Source organism: Patella vulgata, chromosome 4 (genome assembly GCF_932274485.2).
Source record: "Patella vulgata chromosome 4, xgPatVulg1.2, whole genome shotgun sequence".
NCBI classification, from domain to species: domain Eukaryota; kingdom Metazoa; phylum Mollusca; class Gastropoda; family Patellidae; genus Patella; species Patella vulgata.
In genome coordinates, this window is record NC_065882.2 from 65766643 (window position 1) to 65783306 (window position 16664).

At 33.7% G+C, this 16664-nt stretch overlaps 1 protein-coding gene across 4 annotated transcripts in view; it reads left to right on the forward strand.

The window, feature by feature from the left end:
• Window positions 1-16664, forward strand: part of LOC126818162 (GTP-binding protein Di-Ras2) — a 39541-nt gene that overhangs the window by 4582 nt on the left and 18295 nt on the right. The window contains exon 1 of one of the 4 annotated variants that reach the window (XM_050545394.1): window positions 8627-8740. The exons of 1 other annotated variant lie outside the window; for it this stretch is intronic. Coding sequence is in view for 1 of the 3 variants with exons in the window: in XM_050545390.2 (XP_050401347.1) it covers window positions 13884-13910 (27 nt within the window). In the remaining 2 variants the exon portion in view is untranslated. Of the gene's footprint in view, window positions 1-8626; window positions 8741-9486; window positions 9737-13417; window positions 13911-16664 lie in introns of those variants that run through there. 2 more of the 4 variants (XM_050545393.1, XM_050545390.2) reach the window with 2 other exon arrangements.

Genomic DNA, 16664 nt, shown 5'->3' on the forward strand with positions numbered 1-16664 from the left:
TCGGATCAATGCTTGTTTGGCAAACAGAGGAGGATTTACCCGTTACTGACTTGGTTGTGATGCTGTGGTAACTTTGCTGTTTGACCCCGGGTATCATTTTACCCTTATAATGGTCAGTCTGTGCCTTACTTAGTCTAACGATCATTTGGAATAAATCGATGAATGTGAACTTCATTTCATTTTGTCATTTGTTTCTTCGTCAGTTTCATTAGGTGACTTTAATAACACTTACAAATCAAATATCCCCTACTTTTTTTGAATAGTATATGTATCATTTTATTTTACTGAACCACTGTGGTTCCATGAGTATGACACTAGCACACTAACCAGGAGGCTCTGACATCGATCCCATTTATGGCCAAGAAAGTTCCTTAGGATTTTCCACCATGTCAGTGGTGCAGAGGTTCCTAAAAATCCCATTACAGTTGCAAATCAAGATAAGTATAGGTGGAAATGTCACTGTCAGGGCAAAATTCCCCACATAGCACACTGCCTGGTGTATGCCCGTCTTCCTTAGCCCGATTGTTGTAAAGGAGTTAGATTTTAAATCCCATTTTATTTCGTTTTATTCTATTTACTTTATGTTGTTAGCAGAGCAGTATGCATTTTATTATTGAATAGAATCTGTTTTATATTAGAAAAAAACCCCACATTATCCATATAATTGCTGTGTGTACATAAAGGGAATAAGCATTGCATAATGGATATTACATGTCAGAATGGTTCTTAATGGCTGTAGCCCAGATAATTTCTGTTTACCCTTCTATTTTATTAAGAAAGCGAACAGAACAGCTCTCATTATTTTCTATTTTATGCAAATTTTATGTCCATGCCTCTTAGTTGGTTTTATTTGACTGAAAAGTTAATCTTTATATAATGTATTAATAATAGCACACAATAATGTCTTGTTCGATATGTGCTATCGGAAGAAATTTTTATATTTCATGCTCACATTATTCCTGCCCAAACAATGAGTGGCAAATACACCATTATTGATATAATGCTAAAAAATGTTACGCTATGAAATCGCTCAATCTCAATTAAGTTTATTTCAATCATTTTTAAAGATATAATTGTGATAATGATCCTAACAATTTCAGTAGGCTTATCACTGGTCCAAATTGCTTTTACAACAAAAAAAATGTCTTTTAAATGGAACTTTTTGCTTTTAGAATTTCGAATTCACTCTTGTTAAGTAAAAAATCATTTTATTTTTTTAAAAAATAGACACAATCTGTACCGATATTCAGGGAGAGATTACTTTGGATGGGCAACATGCGGGTCAGTAACACGCTGCATAACCCTAACCCTAACTTAGTCACATCCTGAATCTCAGAAGTCTAGGTTTCTCAAACATTTTCTAGTAGTACCAGGTTTATTGATATCTGTTAATCTTGGAACTTAACAACTGATGTGGGAAAATGAAGGGGATTATCAAAATATGTTTGAATTGGTCCACCATTACGAGACTCGTGCTTGTAATGGTAGAGCAATTCAAATTATTTTTGTTCATGTTTTGGAATTGTAAAATTCTACTTGGAAATATTGTTTGATTATTATGAATTTGTGTTAGAAGTGGTGAGAAATGACCCCTTTTGGCGAACAGAGAAATATTACGTTGAAAAATAGTAGGTAAAGACTCCAAAATAGCCTTAGTACAGCGGTGGGGGTAGAGCAATGTAATTAGCGTTATTTTCATATTGCAGTTTGATAAGGACGGACAGATATCGTTCTCAAAGGAACTAAGTTTTCTTTGATTGTTTACATTCTATGTTTTGTGGGAACCACAGTGGCGCAGTAGTCATTAAGTATGGGCTCAGTAGTCATTAAGTATGGGTTGCCTGGTTTCCTTTTACCTGTGGTGTAGGACAGAAGTCTTCGCAGAGAACAACGTCTAGTTATTGTGTACTCGATGGCTAGCGTGTAAAAGAACCCTTCACTGTTGGAATTCCGTGTTGGAAAAAGTGTTGCTGTCTGGGCAAAATTCACTCATAGCACACTGCACGGCATAATTATGCATGTCTTAATTAGCCTGGTTGATAATGGAAAGTAGAAAGTTCAATTTCATTCCATTCTCATGTTCTGTTGAGCTGTTGACTGAATTACTTACCAGACCTTAAAATTTATTCAGTTAAGTCATTAAATATGAATGTAAAACAGAATGGAAGTTATTCCATCTCATTCCATCACTACCATCATTTCATCAAGATGTTGTTAAAAAAAACAATTTTGTGACAAGAAGTATCTCAAAGAAAAGTCCTGTTTAAAAATTTGTGCAGACTAAAGAATTTGAAGATGTACACAAGTCAAGTATGTACATGTTATAGTGGAATTGTAACCCATGGGATTCTGTTTTTTCACACCTTGTGTTGATGAGCTCTTTCTACAGAAATCAATAATTCAATATGACTGTAATACAACTAGAAGATGAATTACTACACTGAAACACTAGATGTAAGGGAGATAATCATTGTAACAAAATAGTTGTAGGTCAAGCTGAGATTTAGGCCTCAAGGTTCATGTGGTTATTGGTTTTTGATGAAGTATGACTTCCCGTTTGTTAAGTACGTACCTATATACTATTAGAGGGAGAGGGGACAGCGCACGGTTTAGCAGACGACCGTACTTCTTATCACCTACAAATCCAAGATCAAACCCATCTTTTGCATAGATAACAGGCCTTTTGATCTCCACATTGCTGGATTAAAGATACATTATGGTAGATAAGGTAAAGAGCTAGCAGTTCTCACTATAATACTAAACAACTAGATAATGCAAAGGGAATATGCTAAAAAAAACTGATTCACGCTGAACCGAGAATTTATGTGATTGAAATGTTGGCCTAGCCTCGATCATCATCAGTATGATAAAAAACAAAGTCTAGATTATCCATTTCATGATTAAATCATGAATGAATGTTGTGCAGCACATCGGATCCTAATCCAAGAAAATATCGCAGGCTAGCGATGACATTGAGAGTTGATTATGGTCTGGATAAGTTAATTAATAAATGTATAATTAATAATTTAAATAACATTTCAGGCTTAAAGAAAGATCTGAAATAGGAAGATTTAGCTCTTGCATAATGTATGTTTAAGCAAGCTTTTAGCATATATTGTAAAGGGGCAATAAATTAAAGAAATGTACATAAATGTCTTAATTAGAGTCTGGGGTGTGTTTTTAATATTCAGCTTAGGAGCAATCTATATGTCCCTTTCATTTTGCACAGTTTCAGATACTTGTGTATTTATGGAAGGTATATGTATCACACAGATTATAGATACCACTCTCTCATTAATTACTGTGTTAGAATAATAACCTAATTTGAAAAAGATAATTAGCTAATATCCCATGTCATTCAGAAAAGTTGAAGTGAGAATAGTGAAATGAAAAGAAATGGGGTTTAACGTTCTACTACAACCGGGCTAATGAAGACGGGCATAATGCCATGCAGTGTGCTTTGAGAGAAATTTTGCCGTGACAGCGATGCTACAGCCTGCTCTTTTATCACATTCCAACTGTCAAGGGTACTTTTGTGCACACACTGCCTCACCATTATCTAAGGGCTTTAATGGATACCAGGATCTGATATTTATTGTATTGCACATCACAGCAAACTGTACTCACCTAGGATTAAGACAAATTGGCTGAGCTGATTCTAAAATTGCTCAAAGAAATCAAGTATAATTTCCATTCTATGCCTGAATAGTTGATGGAGTCAGAATTAAACATTTATTTGTTAAGGATCTTTAAATGCTGTTTAAAATGGACACAGACGTACTCATTCTTTGGGTAATCATTTCACACAATTATGTGTTTAGAAGTTTCTAATGATTTGCCTTTACATTGCATGAAGTTGAAACCCTATCAGTAGAAGACCAACACAACTCAAGGTGAATTATATAGTGTTATTGATCAAGCCTGATTGAGTTGTACTGATCATTCATTGGTAACATGAGTATCATCTAATACTGACAACAGCTCATTCAGTACTTTCAAGTCACTAGAACAACACTAAACACAACCTGACCCATCCTTCGACCATAATTCAACTGTCTTTTTTTAGTATTACCCATGTCAGTTCATTTATCTTCAAGTTATCAAATTACTATCTTTTAGTTGGACATCTTTGGACTAGAATACAATACAATTGATTGTTTTACCTATTTGTACTGTGAAATTTGTCGAATAAAATGCCAAAGGAAGAGTCTACCATGGGAGTCTTTGGATTAATGGAAAAACTCATGGTATGCAAATGTATGGTTAAATGTAGAACGCTGTCTGCCCTCTGAGCCATAAAGAGACTTGTTGATCCTATCTTGAACTGAAACCCTAAAATATTATTGGTAAGGCACCAGAGAGTAGAGAGCTTTTACACTAACCCCAAATTTAGTTAGGCAAGTATATATTTTCTTTGAGTGGCATATAGCAATTGACACAAGTAATAAACACAAAAGTATAATATGGAACACAAGTACTATTTTAATTAAAGTGACATTTTGTTGAGCTAGTTAAATGTTGTTTGATAACAACATAGTAATTGTGTTCCATATTATGTTTTTGTGTTTAGTATATATGTTACTAGGCCGAAGTGCCGCTGTCCGGGCAAAATTTCCCTCATAGCACACTGTATGGCGTATGCCTGTCTTCATTAGCCCAGTTGGTAGCAGAACAGTAGAACGTTAAACCCCATTTCATTTCATTTCATTACTCAGTATCTTAAGGTTCTGATTCTATTCATTTTGGGAAATTCTGCATATGGCACTGGGACTATGTCAAATATATTTTTATTTCCGATATATCTAATTTAGAAAGATAAAACAGAGAATTTAAATAAGCTATATTATTGTTTATAAACCTTAACACCTTGGCAATTTAATGCTATAATTCAGGAATGCAGACAAATTATCATACTGGTTAATTTAGCATTGGAATATGAGCATTATATTGCAGAATATTTATTACTTATAAAATGCAATGCGGTAGACTTCATTGCTTCATGTACTTTGTTTTGTTTTGAATTTGACAATAAAAGGGATGTTTGTAGGTTATATGGCACAAGAAAACCATCTAAATGCCATATAACCGCAGCAATTACATGATAAATTTTACATATCATCTATTGGCACTGAATATATAATGTTTTGGTCACAGTTGTTTTCAACTCAAATCTAAACTTTTTTTCCCGTAACCATTTAGCTCCTGTTATATAGCACCTATTTAATCTCTATGGCCTTGACCTATGTGGCCTTAACATCTGAAGCTGAAACGTTATTCCACTATATATTAGACACATGAAATGCAGTTTTACGTCCTACTGTTCTGCACCGACTGGGATAATAAAAACAGACCTTTAGACATGCCCATGTCAATCCTTATCAGTAGTGTAGGGAGAGGATGTACCAGCACTGCATATTAGACACTCATGTATAGTTAGTGTAGCCAGAGGAGGGCTAATAGAATGATGACAACAACATCATTATCAGTAATTCAGACTGCACACAGAGAACTATCTACTTCAAGAATAGACCTCTGCCTTGAATTGCTTCTATATCCAAAACTTAGTATACTATTTTGTAATACATACAAAGAATATGGTAATTAAATTTTTTCCATTTCATTAAATGGAAGCAGAATAAATAGTTTTCAAAATTCTCGAAGTATACGTAGTGTTTGCAACAAAAATCGTTGATTTAGGAATTAGAATTTATGTCAACTAGCTTAGTTTCTGTTCTCAAGCAGAGGTAATTGTTGACAGAAAATGTAAGTTTACTTTGATACGCAGTTTAGACAGAAGGAAGTTAACACCAATCTGAAGCTCTCTTTTAGGCCCACATAAAGTGTATACTTCCTCCAATGAAGTGAGAGTTTGTGGATTGATCCTTCTCATTTGAAGAACTATGGCTTAGGCACTGGTTAATTCAGAGCACATTTGATATTTTCTAATTGGAGAGGTTTTACTGTCTAATTTTCAGCAACAACAGGGTTAATGAAGTCGGTTATTTGGAGAGTTGAAATGCCAAACTAGTCATTCAGATTGTTTTTGCATGTTCATTAGAGTTCGAAAAAGAAACAAGGGAATATAATACAACAGTGTGTTCTTAGGAAATGGCAATGCTCTGAATTGTACATCACCCATAGAAAAGAATATAAAAAGTTGACTTCAATAAAAGGAACACGTCACTTGAATCACAAAAATACAATTAGTAATATGAGATCACGATTTGTTTGTCTTGAGGCTATGAACAAAGGGTACTTGAGGAATTGTATCAATTACTGTAATTAAGTTGATGGATTTCTTGATTAAAAAAGCAAATGGTTACCTAGACTATTACTTAAATTAAGTGAACAGAGTTTTAGAGGGTATATTCGAATATCAGTATTTTTTTTAAAGTACAAAATTGGCATAGGGCATAGACTGAAATATGTCCGCTTTCTTTGATGGACGTCTGTAATTATAACAAGCCACTTAATGGTGTTAAGAGATTTGTTTCTAAATTTGGTAGAATAACCAATATATCATAATGAAACCAGTTACATATACATTATGCAAGAGCTAAATCTGTCTATTGCAGGTTTTTCTTTAGGTCTGAAATGTTATCTAAATTATTAATTAGACATTAATTAACTTATCCAGACCGCATCAACTCTCGATGTCATCACTAGCCTGCGATATTTACTGGATTGGAATCCGATCTGCTGCTCAACGCTCATTGATGATTAAATCAAAAAATGGATAATCGAGATTATTTTTATTATCGTACCGACTTTAGTAATGATGATCGAGGCTAGGCCTAAAATTCAATCGCTAAGTTCATGGTTCATTATAGTGGATCAATTTGACTGAAATTTTCAGCAAACTCCCTTTACATTATCTAGTTTTTAACCATTATATTGAGAACTGCCAGCTTTTTACCTTATCTCCCATAATGTATCTTTAAACTAATCCCACCCCTATATGATGAGATTTCCTGGTCTAATGAGACAAATATCCCAATGGCACCATTGTTGGACCGGAAAATGCACTTTATAAATGACAATATTATTATTATTTTTACCTTTAACACATGGACTAATTTGCAATATGTATTGTAAATATTTAAAAATTATATGATAATGAACAGCAAATAAATATATATATTCCTTTAGACTGGAGGCAAGACATAAGTGGGTATAATCCCACTGTCAGTTTTAATCCCTTAACTCTCAATTTTGCGTCTTTAGAAATAAAATAAAACCAAGTATGAACAATCCAAACCGTAAGACAGAATTCGAAGTCCTAAAAAACGTTATAGGCAAAATAGTGTATTCAAGCAAAATAGTGTAATCAGCAAATGGACTGCGTCATTATATTTTAGATTGTTACGGTCACTAAAAACGACTTTATAAGAAATAACCTTATAGAGAGCACATCAATTTTAAACTCTGGTCTATTTGAATGAGACTTGATAGGATATCCATTTTATTATCTATCTTTGCCTAAATATTTTAGTATTGAAATTTGATATAGTCTAAATTGCCTTGCTCAAAAGAAATTTTTGAATAATAAATTTATGCCCAACTATTTCCAGCATGATTGAAATATAAAAGGAAACATGATGGTTATATGAGTATAAATGGCTCTGACAAACTAAGAGATCTTAGGTTTATTCCATGCCCTGGTTTCCCAAACATTCTCAGACTTTAGTTAAGAATTTACTGAACATTGTTTGCCATATTTTAACAAAAATATAGCCCTTTATAAAATTTTTGTTTTAATGTATCAAATACACCAATAAGAAACTATGTTCAAATTTTGTGTTTCTGGATCAAAGATATTTCTCATAAACAGTGATTGAAAGTTGAGTAAATTCTTAAGTCTGGGAATGCTTTGTGGAACCGGGACCAGGTGTTTCAAGCCTCATGGAGGTCTTGGCAAGTAAAATTGTCTAGTCATTTTGATGGGATAAACTGAGATCCCATGTATACCATTGACAGCATATTAAAGATCTCAGACAGTTGGAAATAAAAATAAGATTACACCACAGTGTCAGAGCTAAAATCTCCATATAGAACATTGCATGAGGTATGCTGATTCCAGTCTTCCATAGTCCAGTTGGTGCAGAAGACATTAAACCCTATTTTGGTTTCATATAAATACAAAAACTTAAAATTACTGCATTTTAAAAGTATATATAGTGCACTTGTGGTAAACTAGCCATTGCCAGTAAGATATTGGTCCGAAGCTATTTTAACTGAAATTGTTTGTTTGATGGAGGCCACTATGTTCAGTTTTGGATGAAAGCTGAAATAAACATCGCCATATATATATATTCTTGACAGAGTTGTGAAATTCTCATACACTGGGAGCTAGTTGGAAAAACTTCCTGGTTTGACCGGTTGTTACCTGCACAACATGATATCATTGACAAAATATTTTGGTGATAATTTGAGGTTGTCAGTAACATATATTATAGTCTTTGGTGAGTATACATGTCACAATTTTACCATTTGTATTTATAGGTTGTATTATAAAGGTATAGGTAAATTTCTTTTAGTAGAATATACAGGTGTATGTTTGATAATAAGCTTTGTATATTACTAAAGATCTATTACAAACATAAGTATCAACTATATTGTCACATAACACAAGTGGCAATGCTGGGTATAAAACTGTAGTAGAATATTATTCATTAATGATCAACCTATAACATAGATTGTGTTTAGTTTGAAATACCAGAATACCAGATCAACATTGCTTGTAAGTACATGTTTTCACCCTTACATTTTAAAGTTTGCTTTTATTTTTTTCTACAACAACTATGTACTGGATTATATCTGTGTTCTTGGTTTAATTGATATACATTTCTTTCTAATCAACTAGATGGTAAAGCTGATTAAGACAAAATATTTTTGTACCATCCAATCAGCTAAACAGTTTTCTTTGTTATCTCGCTTTGAATATGATAGTTTAAAACAAACTGTATACATATTCAGCCAATTCTTTTTGAAAATGAATGTAATATTATACGCTTGTGATTAATTTCTCAATAAAAAGTGAATTTTATGATTGGTGATCATGGAGCAATCTTGATTTATTTTTCTTGTGGCTAAAAAGCATTTGTCAGCAATAAGCACATTTTGATCAGCAATGGTTAAAAAATAGGATTTGATTACTTCTTTGAACTTGGTTGCTTTTGAGCATTTGTCTTAATCAATTTATGAGTTTGTTTTGCTTCATCATTTATAGAATAACGTTTTATGTCATTGGAAATCAATTTAATTAAGAAATTAATGAAGACCGTTGAAATTACGATAATAGTTTATTTGTCTCAAATCAGAATATTAAATAATGATAAATTCTGCAGGATTCTATTATAACGTGAATACATTGATCAGTTCATTTGTTAATAGCATAGCAACTAATTATAGTTTATGCTTCACGATCGGCAAAACACTTGACTTGTATTATCTTTGAAGTTATTTAAGGCATATAGATACCAGAAATAGGTTGTATTTTGTTTTACTTTGCACAACTAAACAACAGATTGTATATTGGGTTTTTTTCCAATGGAATTTTTTTCTGAATCAATCAAGAATCTGTTTTTGATGACGTAAGACAGACCGTTTATTTAAAAGATCTATGTGAGTCTTGCTGGCAAGTCGTACTGGTAATTGATCACATCTTCACGTTCGCTGTGCTGTTTGATGGACGGATGTTTCTATTTCTAACTAAACTCTGCTAAAATAGATCTTGGTATGTATCTTTCTTTAATATTAAGAACAGATGGACATTGTTCTCTCTCAAATAATTAATGAACAAATGATTTCTTGTAAATAAACAATGTGTGACTAATTTAATGTCGCGTCTGTTGCTTCAGTCTATCTTTGGGGTGTTGTTTCTCCATTTTCCAAATTGTAGGAGTAATAAGAAAATCGAACAGTAATAATTAATTAAACTAACTGACATATTGTTTTCCTGGATACCAAATTAAACAACTGCATTTACTTAATGTGATTTGATGGTGTGTTTTTGATTGTTTTCTTAAAAGAAATCAAATTAACCAGAAGAAAAGCTGAATCAAGTCATGATGATTAATGATCAAAATTTGTTTTGCATGACCTTCAGTATTATTGGAGTTTTGTTTTATGGTCATGTGTGACCTCTTCACAAAGAAAGAAACCAGGATTAGTCTCACTAGGACTGAACATTTTGAGTCATGTGTGATGCACCACTCGGTGTCTTACTCATCAATTGTACACAACCCTAGATTCAATGTATTTCATGCTCTTTGATATATCACTTAAAGTTATTGGCAATTAAGGCTCTTGGGCCTCTTGTATGGATGTGAAAATAGAACCAGATTGAACCGCTTGACAGTATCTGTATGGTTTGTCTTTTATCATATCTGATTACTTTATAGATTTAAGGTTAAATGTAATTAAATGGGGTGTAACATCTTACTTTTCTGAAAACATGACAATAAAGACAGACACAGACCATGTTGTCTGAGGGGAATTTTGTCCTGACAGTAGCACTTCAGCCTAAGATTATATCCATTTCCACTTGTTATAGGATCTTTAATGTGCTGCCAATGGTAAATATAGGACCTTTTTTGTACCATCCGAACAACTAGATGCTTTGCTTTTCTAGACTCAAAAGGAAACCCCAAGCTGAGGATCTTTCTCTGCCAACACATGGATTGAACCCAGGCCTTTATGGTTAGCGAGTCAGCACCATACTCGCCAAGCTACTGTAGATCATTTATAGCAAAAAAGCGTCACATAATTATTTTTGGTACAGAATATGTTTCAGAATTGTATTTTTTCAGTCTAGTCGTTTGGATTGGACGGAAAACCGAGGTCCCGTGTACATATTGGTGTGCACATAAAAGATCTCTTGATAGTTGGAATTTGGTATAAGAGTAGGCCGTAGTGCCGCTGTCTGGGCAAAATTTCCGTCATTGCACACTGTATGGCATATGCCCGTCTTCATTAGCCCAATTCGAGGCAGAACAGTAGAATGTTATACCCCATTTCATTTCATTATATTTTGTCGGGAGATTTCTTGCTGAGAATCAATTGTTTTTTTTATTAAATAATATTTTATTCAGAAATTGAAAGGAACTGAAGAACAGGCATACATGACCTCTCTCCTAAGAAGCAGTTATTTTAGAGTTAAAACCAGTAGCTATAGGGCTAATGTGAGGATTATTTTTTATTGTTTTAATTTGACAGTCTATTTCATAAAGCTGATCGTTGTTAGAAAAAAAGTAATTAGAGTTCCATTTATCATCCCATAAAAAAAATTACACCTGCTTGACATGTTGGAAAATTGATATAAATTGTTGCATTATTGAAATTAATGGTAATTTTATGGAAATATCAAAGAACTAGTGGACCAACATGTCTTAGTTTTATGCGGCGCTGAAAGTTTAACTGCATCAGTGAAAAAACATCAGGGTATCAAAGTAAAGAATGATAATAAATTACATGTCTCAAGGAGATTAGCCTTCAGCCAATCCACTTATAACATCAGTGATCCAGGCCTACTGTGTATTAAAGAACCATAATCTTATTGCCCACAACATTTTCTAGTAGGTCAAAGATGAGACATTTAAAGATTATTGTTTGAAGGGTAAAAGGGAGTAGGTTAATTGGTAAGAAGTTCATTCAGCTTCCAGATAGACCATTTTAAATCTTTATGTCTTTCCCCATAATCTCTTTGCTATGATACATTAACTTCATTTTCTTTTCAAGATAAATTTTCCAGCGTGAATCTGTTAGACTCGGAAGTCACAGAGTTCATCCTCTCTTAATTAGTTGTGGTTGTATAACATGATTGGAAATATATTTCTATACTACATCATTTTATGCTTTAAAGGACTAGAGGTGGTTGGGGTGGTGGGGTAGGGGAGTGTGTGGTGGGGCCTCACCAATTTGAATTTTTCTTCTCCTTATAGGAACCCAGATTTAAAATTTTGCTTTTGCCTCCAAATTCTTTGAGAAAAAACTTATTTAAACACAAATAGTTCTTGACTGCACTTCTCAAAAGATTTAATTTCAGATTTTTAAACAGCCATTTGGGGTGTTATTCTATTATGATGAGTGGGAGCGTGAAGGGGGTAGGGTAGGTGTGCATATGATGAATCCACTTTCTGATCTCCCCAGTAAGGTAAACAATTTGATTGATGATTTTTTATTTGATTTGCATGATGACAAATATTATCAGTTTTTGTGGGGGATATCAGTCAATAATTGTTGTCTTTGTAGACTTTTTAAAATAGCGCAAATAAAGGATGAATATTGAAATAAGTGAAATGTTGTAATCTGGTTATTATAGAACTAATAATATTGACAAGTACAGCTGTCTAATCTATTAATCTATTATCTTATTAATAGACTATGATCAACCATCGCAATATTTATGTTGTCTTTGTGTGGGATCAAATCATAGGTCGACAAAAGGACTGCTGCTTTTAGTGTAAAAGTTCAGTGCAAAAAGGATAAGACTTTTATATGTGTATTTGAAATTATATTATGTATATTAGGTTTGTATAAAAGTGCAGACTTGTTATTGTGTTACTTTGGGGGAGGGTGGTGGGGGGGTAAATGGTGTAGCATGTGCACATTGAGTCAAGTGGCATGGTTTCAATTCCCCACTTGTACAAGACAAAGAGTAGGGTCGTCTGTCCAACCTTGTGGGTTTTCTCCAGGTACTCCGGTTTCCTCCCACTGCAAAAGACCTGTATGCGCAGACGAATTATTGAAATAGAATTAAACCATATGTTAGTTTGTGCCGAGTGGATGTTAAACCCCATTTTTCTCTCTCTCTATATTATGTTACTTTGGCAAACAAAAATGGCTACTCATCCTGTGTATACAATGACAGAATCTTAAAGAACCCACAAGAGTTAAAAATTGAAATAAGAGTTGGTCATAACACTTCTGTCTGAGCAAAATTTCTCTCATAGCATACTGAATTCGCTAAGACGGGGCAGAAACGTAAGATGTCAATCAAACACAAAATCGGTTAAATCTCAAGACTGAGTTTATCAATAAACTAATCAGCATAGAATCCAGTAAAATCTACAATTTTATTTGCACCTCAAATAAAGAAAGTAGGCCTACAGTCATTTTAAGAAAACGTAAGTGTGCAATATCAATTTTGGGATAGTTAAGATTGAAGGAGTGGTGTATCCAACACAAATAATGGTAAACATGTTCAAGGTTATTCAGGATTGTGATACTTTTATGTACAATGTATATGTATAAGGCTGGTAAGTACAATATCTATATTGTTGATATACCACAGTTTATCAAAAGAACACATTTGTTTAGCAATAATATATATCCTGGATCATTCAGGTGAGAGTAGATTAAGGTTGCTATATGTTAGTCTAATATATTTGAACTGTACAATCAGATAGATAGAATGGCAGAATCAATATGACTCCTTTTTTTATACAACCACTGGTGTAATGGGATAGTTACTACTGGTGGTTGTACGGTTCTTAATGTATTACTATCATCAGCCCACATAAAAACTAGAAAATTCTTTGAGAGGAAGGAATACACATACCGGTAGTAATCATATATACTGAGAGTGTTGGTGAGCATTTATAAAATTGATGTGTGAGCTCGTGAACACAAAGACCAGGACAATTTTAATTGATCGATCATATTGGACACGTCCATTTTCTTGGCGTGAGTATTGAGAGGGTATCAGAGAAAAGTAGGAGTAATTGGGTTAGATGTGGTTTCAAGTGTTGACTTGGTATTACAGAAACTATTATAGATTGGCAGCGAAGGTTGACTAGAAATTGTGTTTTCTGTATATAGACACACATTATAGACTTGATTCTATATTGAAATTTAATTCATTGAGTTGAACTGTAGTTGAAATGAAGAGTGGATGTAAAAGCGAAAACGTAAGTCTATTGTAATAGTCAAAATACTATGACATTATAACCCTTGGACTATTTTTTAATTTTTAATTAATGACGAATAAAGCTTTATGATCGGATGGAAGTGGTGATAAGTGCACACACATACAAATTTTAATTTCTTGAAGATCGTTTTTGCTCTAGTTGCACGGTGTGATAGTAGGTGGGGTAGGTGGTCTAGTGATCCAACAAGGGCACTTTATATCATAAGGTCTGTCATGGAGTGGGCGCCACCGTGGTAAAGTGTGTAAGATGCTGGCTCGCTAGCCTGGAGGTTGCGGGTTCGCTTCCGGTATTGGCCGAGAAAGTTCATGAGAATTTTGTGGCTTGGTTTCCCCTTGTTGCAGGACAAAGGAGCTGAGAAGGACAGCTGTCTAGTCTTTGAGATGGGATGAAAAACCAAGATCCTGTGTACACATGGTGTGCACGTAAAAGATCCCTTGGCAGTTGGAATTCGATATAACAGTAGACTGTAGCGCTGTCCAGGCACAATTTCCCTCATAACACACTGTACAGCGTATGCCCGTCTTCATTAGCCCAGTCTGAGCAGAACACTGCAGACGTGTCAACCCCCAGGTATGAAAAAAACAGGAGACCGGATATGAAAAAACAGGAGAATCCAGATTTTATTTTTCATCCAATAACTTCATTTTTATTAATCATAGGCTAATACTTTAGTACTTTTTACACTGTGCACTCGTTTTTGCTGCATACAAGAATAAACAAATGAAAATTCCTTTTGGGTTTCGGGTCAATAATTTAAAAGACAGGAAAACATTTTTTTTTAAATATTTTGTGAAAATATAGATAAAATGTTACCCAAAAGACTTTAATATGGTAGTCCAAAATGTGTTTTCAGTCATATCATAATAAATAAGAATCGGTCGTACAAATTTTACAACTCAAATCCGCGAATAATAGCCAGTTAAAACTTATGAAAATCGTAATAATTTGAAAGATAATATATAAAATATTTATAATCTTGATAATATCAGATAAAAAGCAGGCTACATTTAGTCGAAAGTAGCCAATTTCAATCTGCAAAACCGATAAATCCCGTTTTCTATGGCTGCAATCGCGTGAATGGAAATCCCCGGAAACGTGACGTCAGAGCGGTATTTTCCCGCTAGTGTCTCCCGTACATAAATGGTAGTTGCGCTTATATTTCGATAACTTTTGAGTCAGATTATTTGCATATATTGTGATTGATATCAAAGTATTATAATACAATCGCTAGTAATATATTTAACTGGAAATGTAATCCAAAATCGCAGATTAAAAGTCGGCTAAATTTCAGTCAATGGCTTCCGATTTCCCGCTAAAGTCACGTGGCATGAAATGTTTACTCTTTGCCGGAGAATTGTCAAAATCGCATAGACAGGCGTTTACTAGCCATGGGGTAGAATGATGATTAGGGAAAGAACCTTGTACAGGTCTCTATTTTATTTGGTACGCTCATGTACTCTGATATCATTTACTTTATTTACTCCAAACAATACTAATCACAAACACACGTTGGGCTGTCAAGCGTACGTATTACCGGAATTATAAGTTTCCGGTCAAATTCAGCCAATCATGAGGTCGATTTATGAAACGGAAGTAAGGGAGTTACCTCCCTTTGAAAAAGTAAAACTAGAATCGGCAAAATGGCCATTTTCCGTGAGAAAATTCCTCCCGCACAGGAGATCGGGAGAAAGGTCCCGAATCCGTGAGTCTCACGGAAAAAACAGGTTAGTTGACACGTCTGTGAACAGTAGGATGTTAAACCCCATTTCATTTCATTTCTGTCATGGAACAGATCGATGCTTCAAATTTTTTAAGCCTTGCCATCACTTCTCAGTGTTTGCACCTGTAGGACTGACAAGTGAAGTGTGTCTAGTTGTTTAGATAGGATGCACCTGGGAGAACCCTTGATAGTGGGAAATCGAAGAAGAATAGGCTGAAACACTGTAGTTGTCTGAGAAAAATTCTTCCATCACCTCGCCTTACAGAGAAATAAAACTTAATCATAATATGTTGGTCTCAAAAATTCTGTCACAGATTTTAATTTGAATTTAACTGAATTTGACTTAGTATGGCCTGCAGCATTTTATAAACCAAAATATTACAAATAGAAAATTTCAACCTCCCTCCCCTTAAAAAACCCTATATTTTTATAGACTATTTTTTAGACCTTGATACAATATGTATCCGGTGATAAGCTAAGTATCGTGATTTTATTATCATATTTTTATCTGGACTACTGCCACTCTAAATGATAAACTGCAAAACTAAATATGAAAATATTTTTTTTGTCTGGACTACCATCACTCTAAATGATTTACTGCAAAACTAAATATGCAAATATTTTTTTTTTACTGGTATAAAGGGAGAGGACAGGTACTCTAAATGATTAACTGCAAAACAACATATGCAAATATTTTTTTTGTCTGGACTACCACCACTCTAAATGAAAAACTGCAAAACTAAATACACAAATATTTTTTTGAACTGGTATAAAGAGATAGGACAAAACATGAAATTTATGATCTCCTATATGATATTAAATTATACGTCGGTAAATAAAACCTAAATAATGGTGAAATGACTGACAATAACATTGTATCAATATTACTCTCCACGTTTCTAAAGTAAACCTCATATTAAAGAGTTGAATTACACAAAGTAAACAATATAAAAATCGTGTTGGTATGTTATTATAGATAAAATGTGTGGGTTATCGTAAATGATTGTATCACT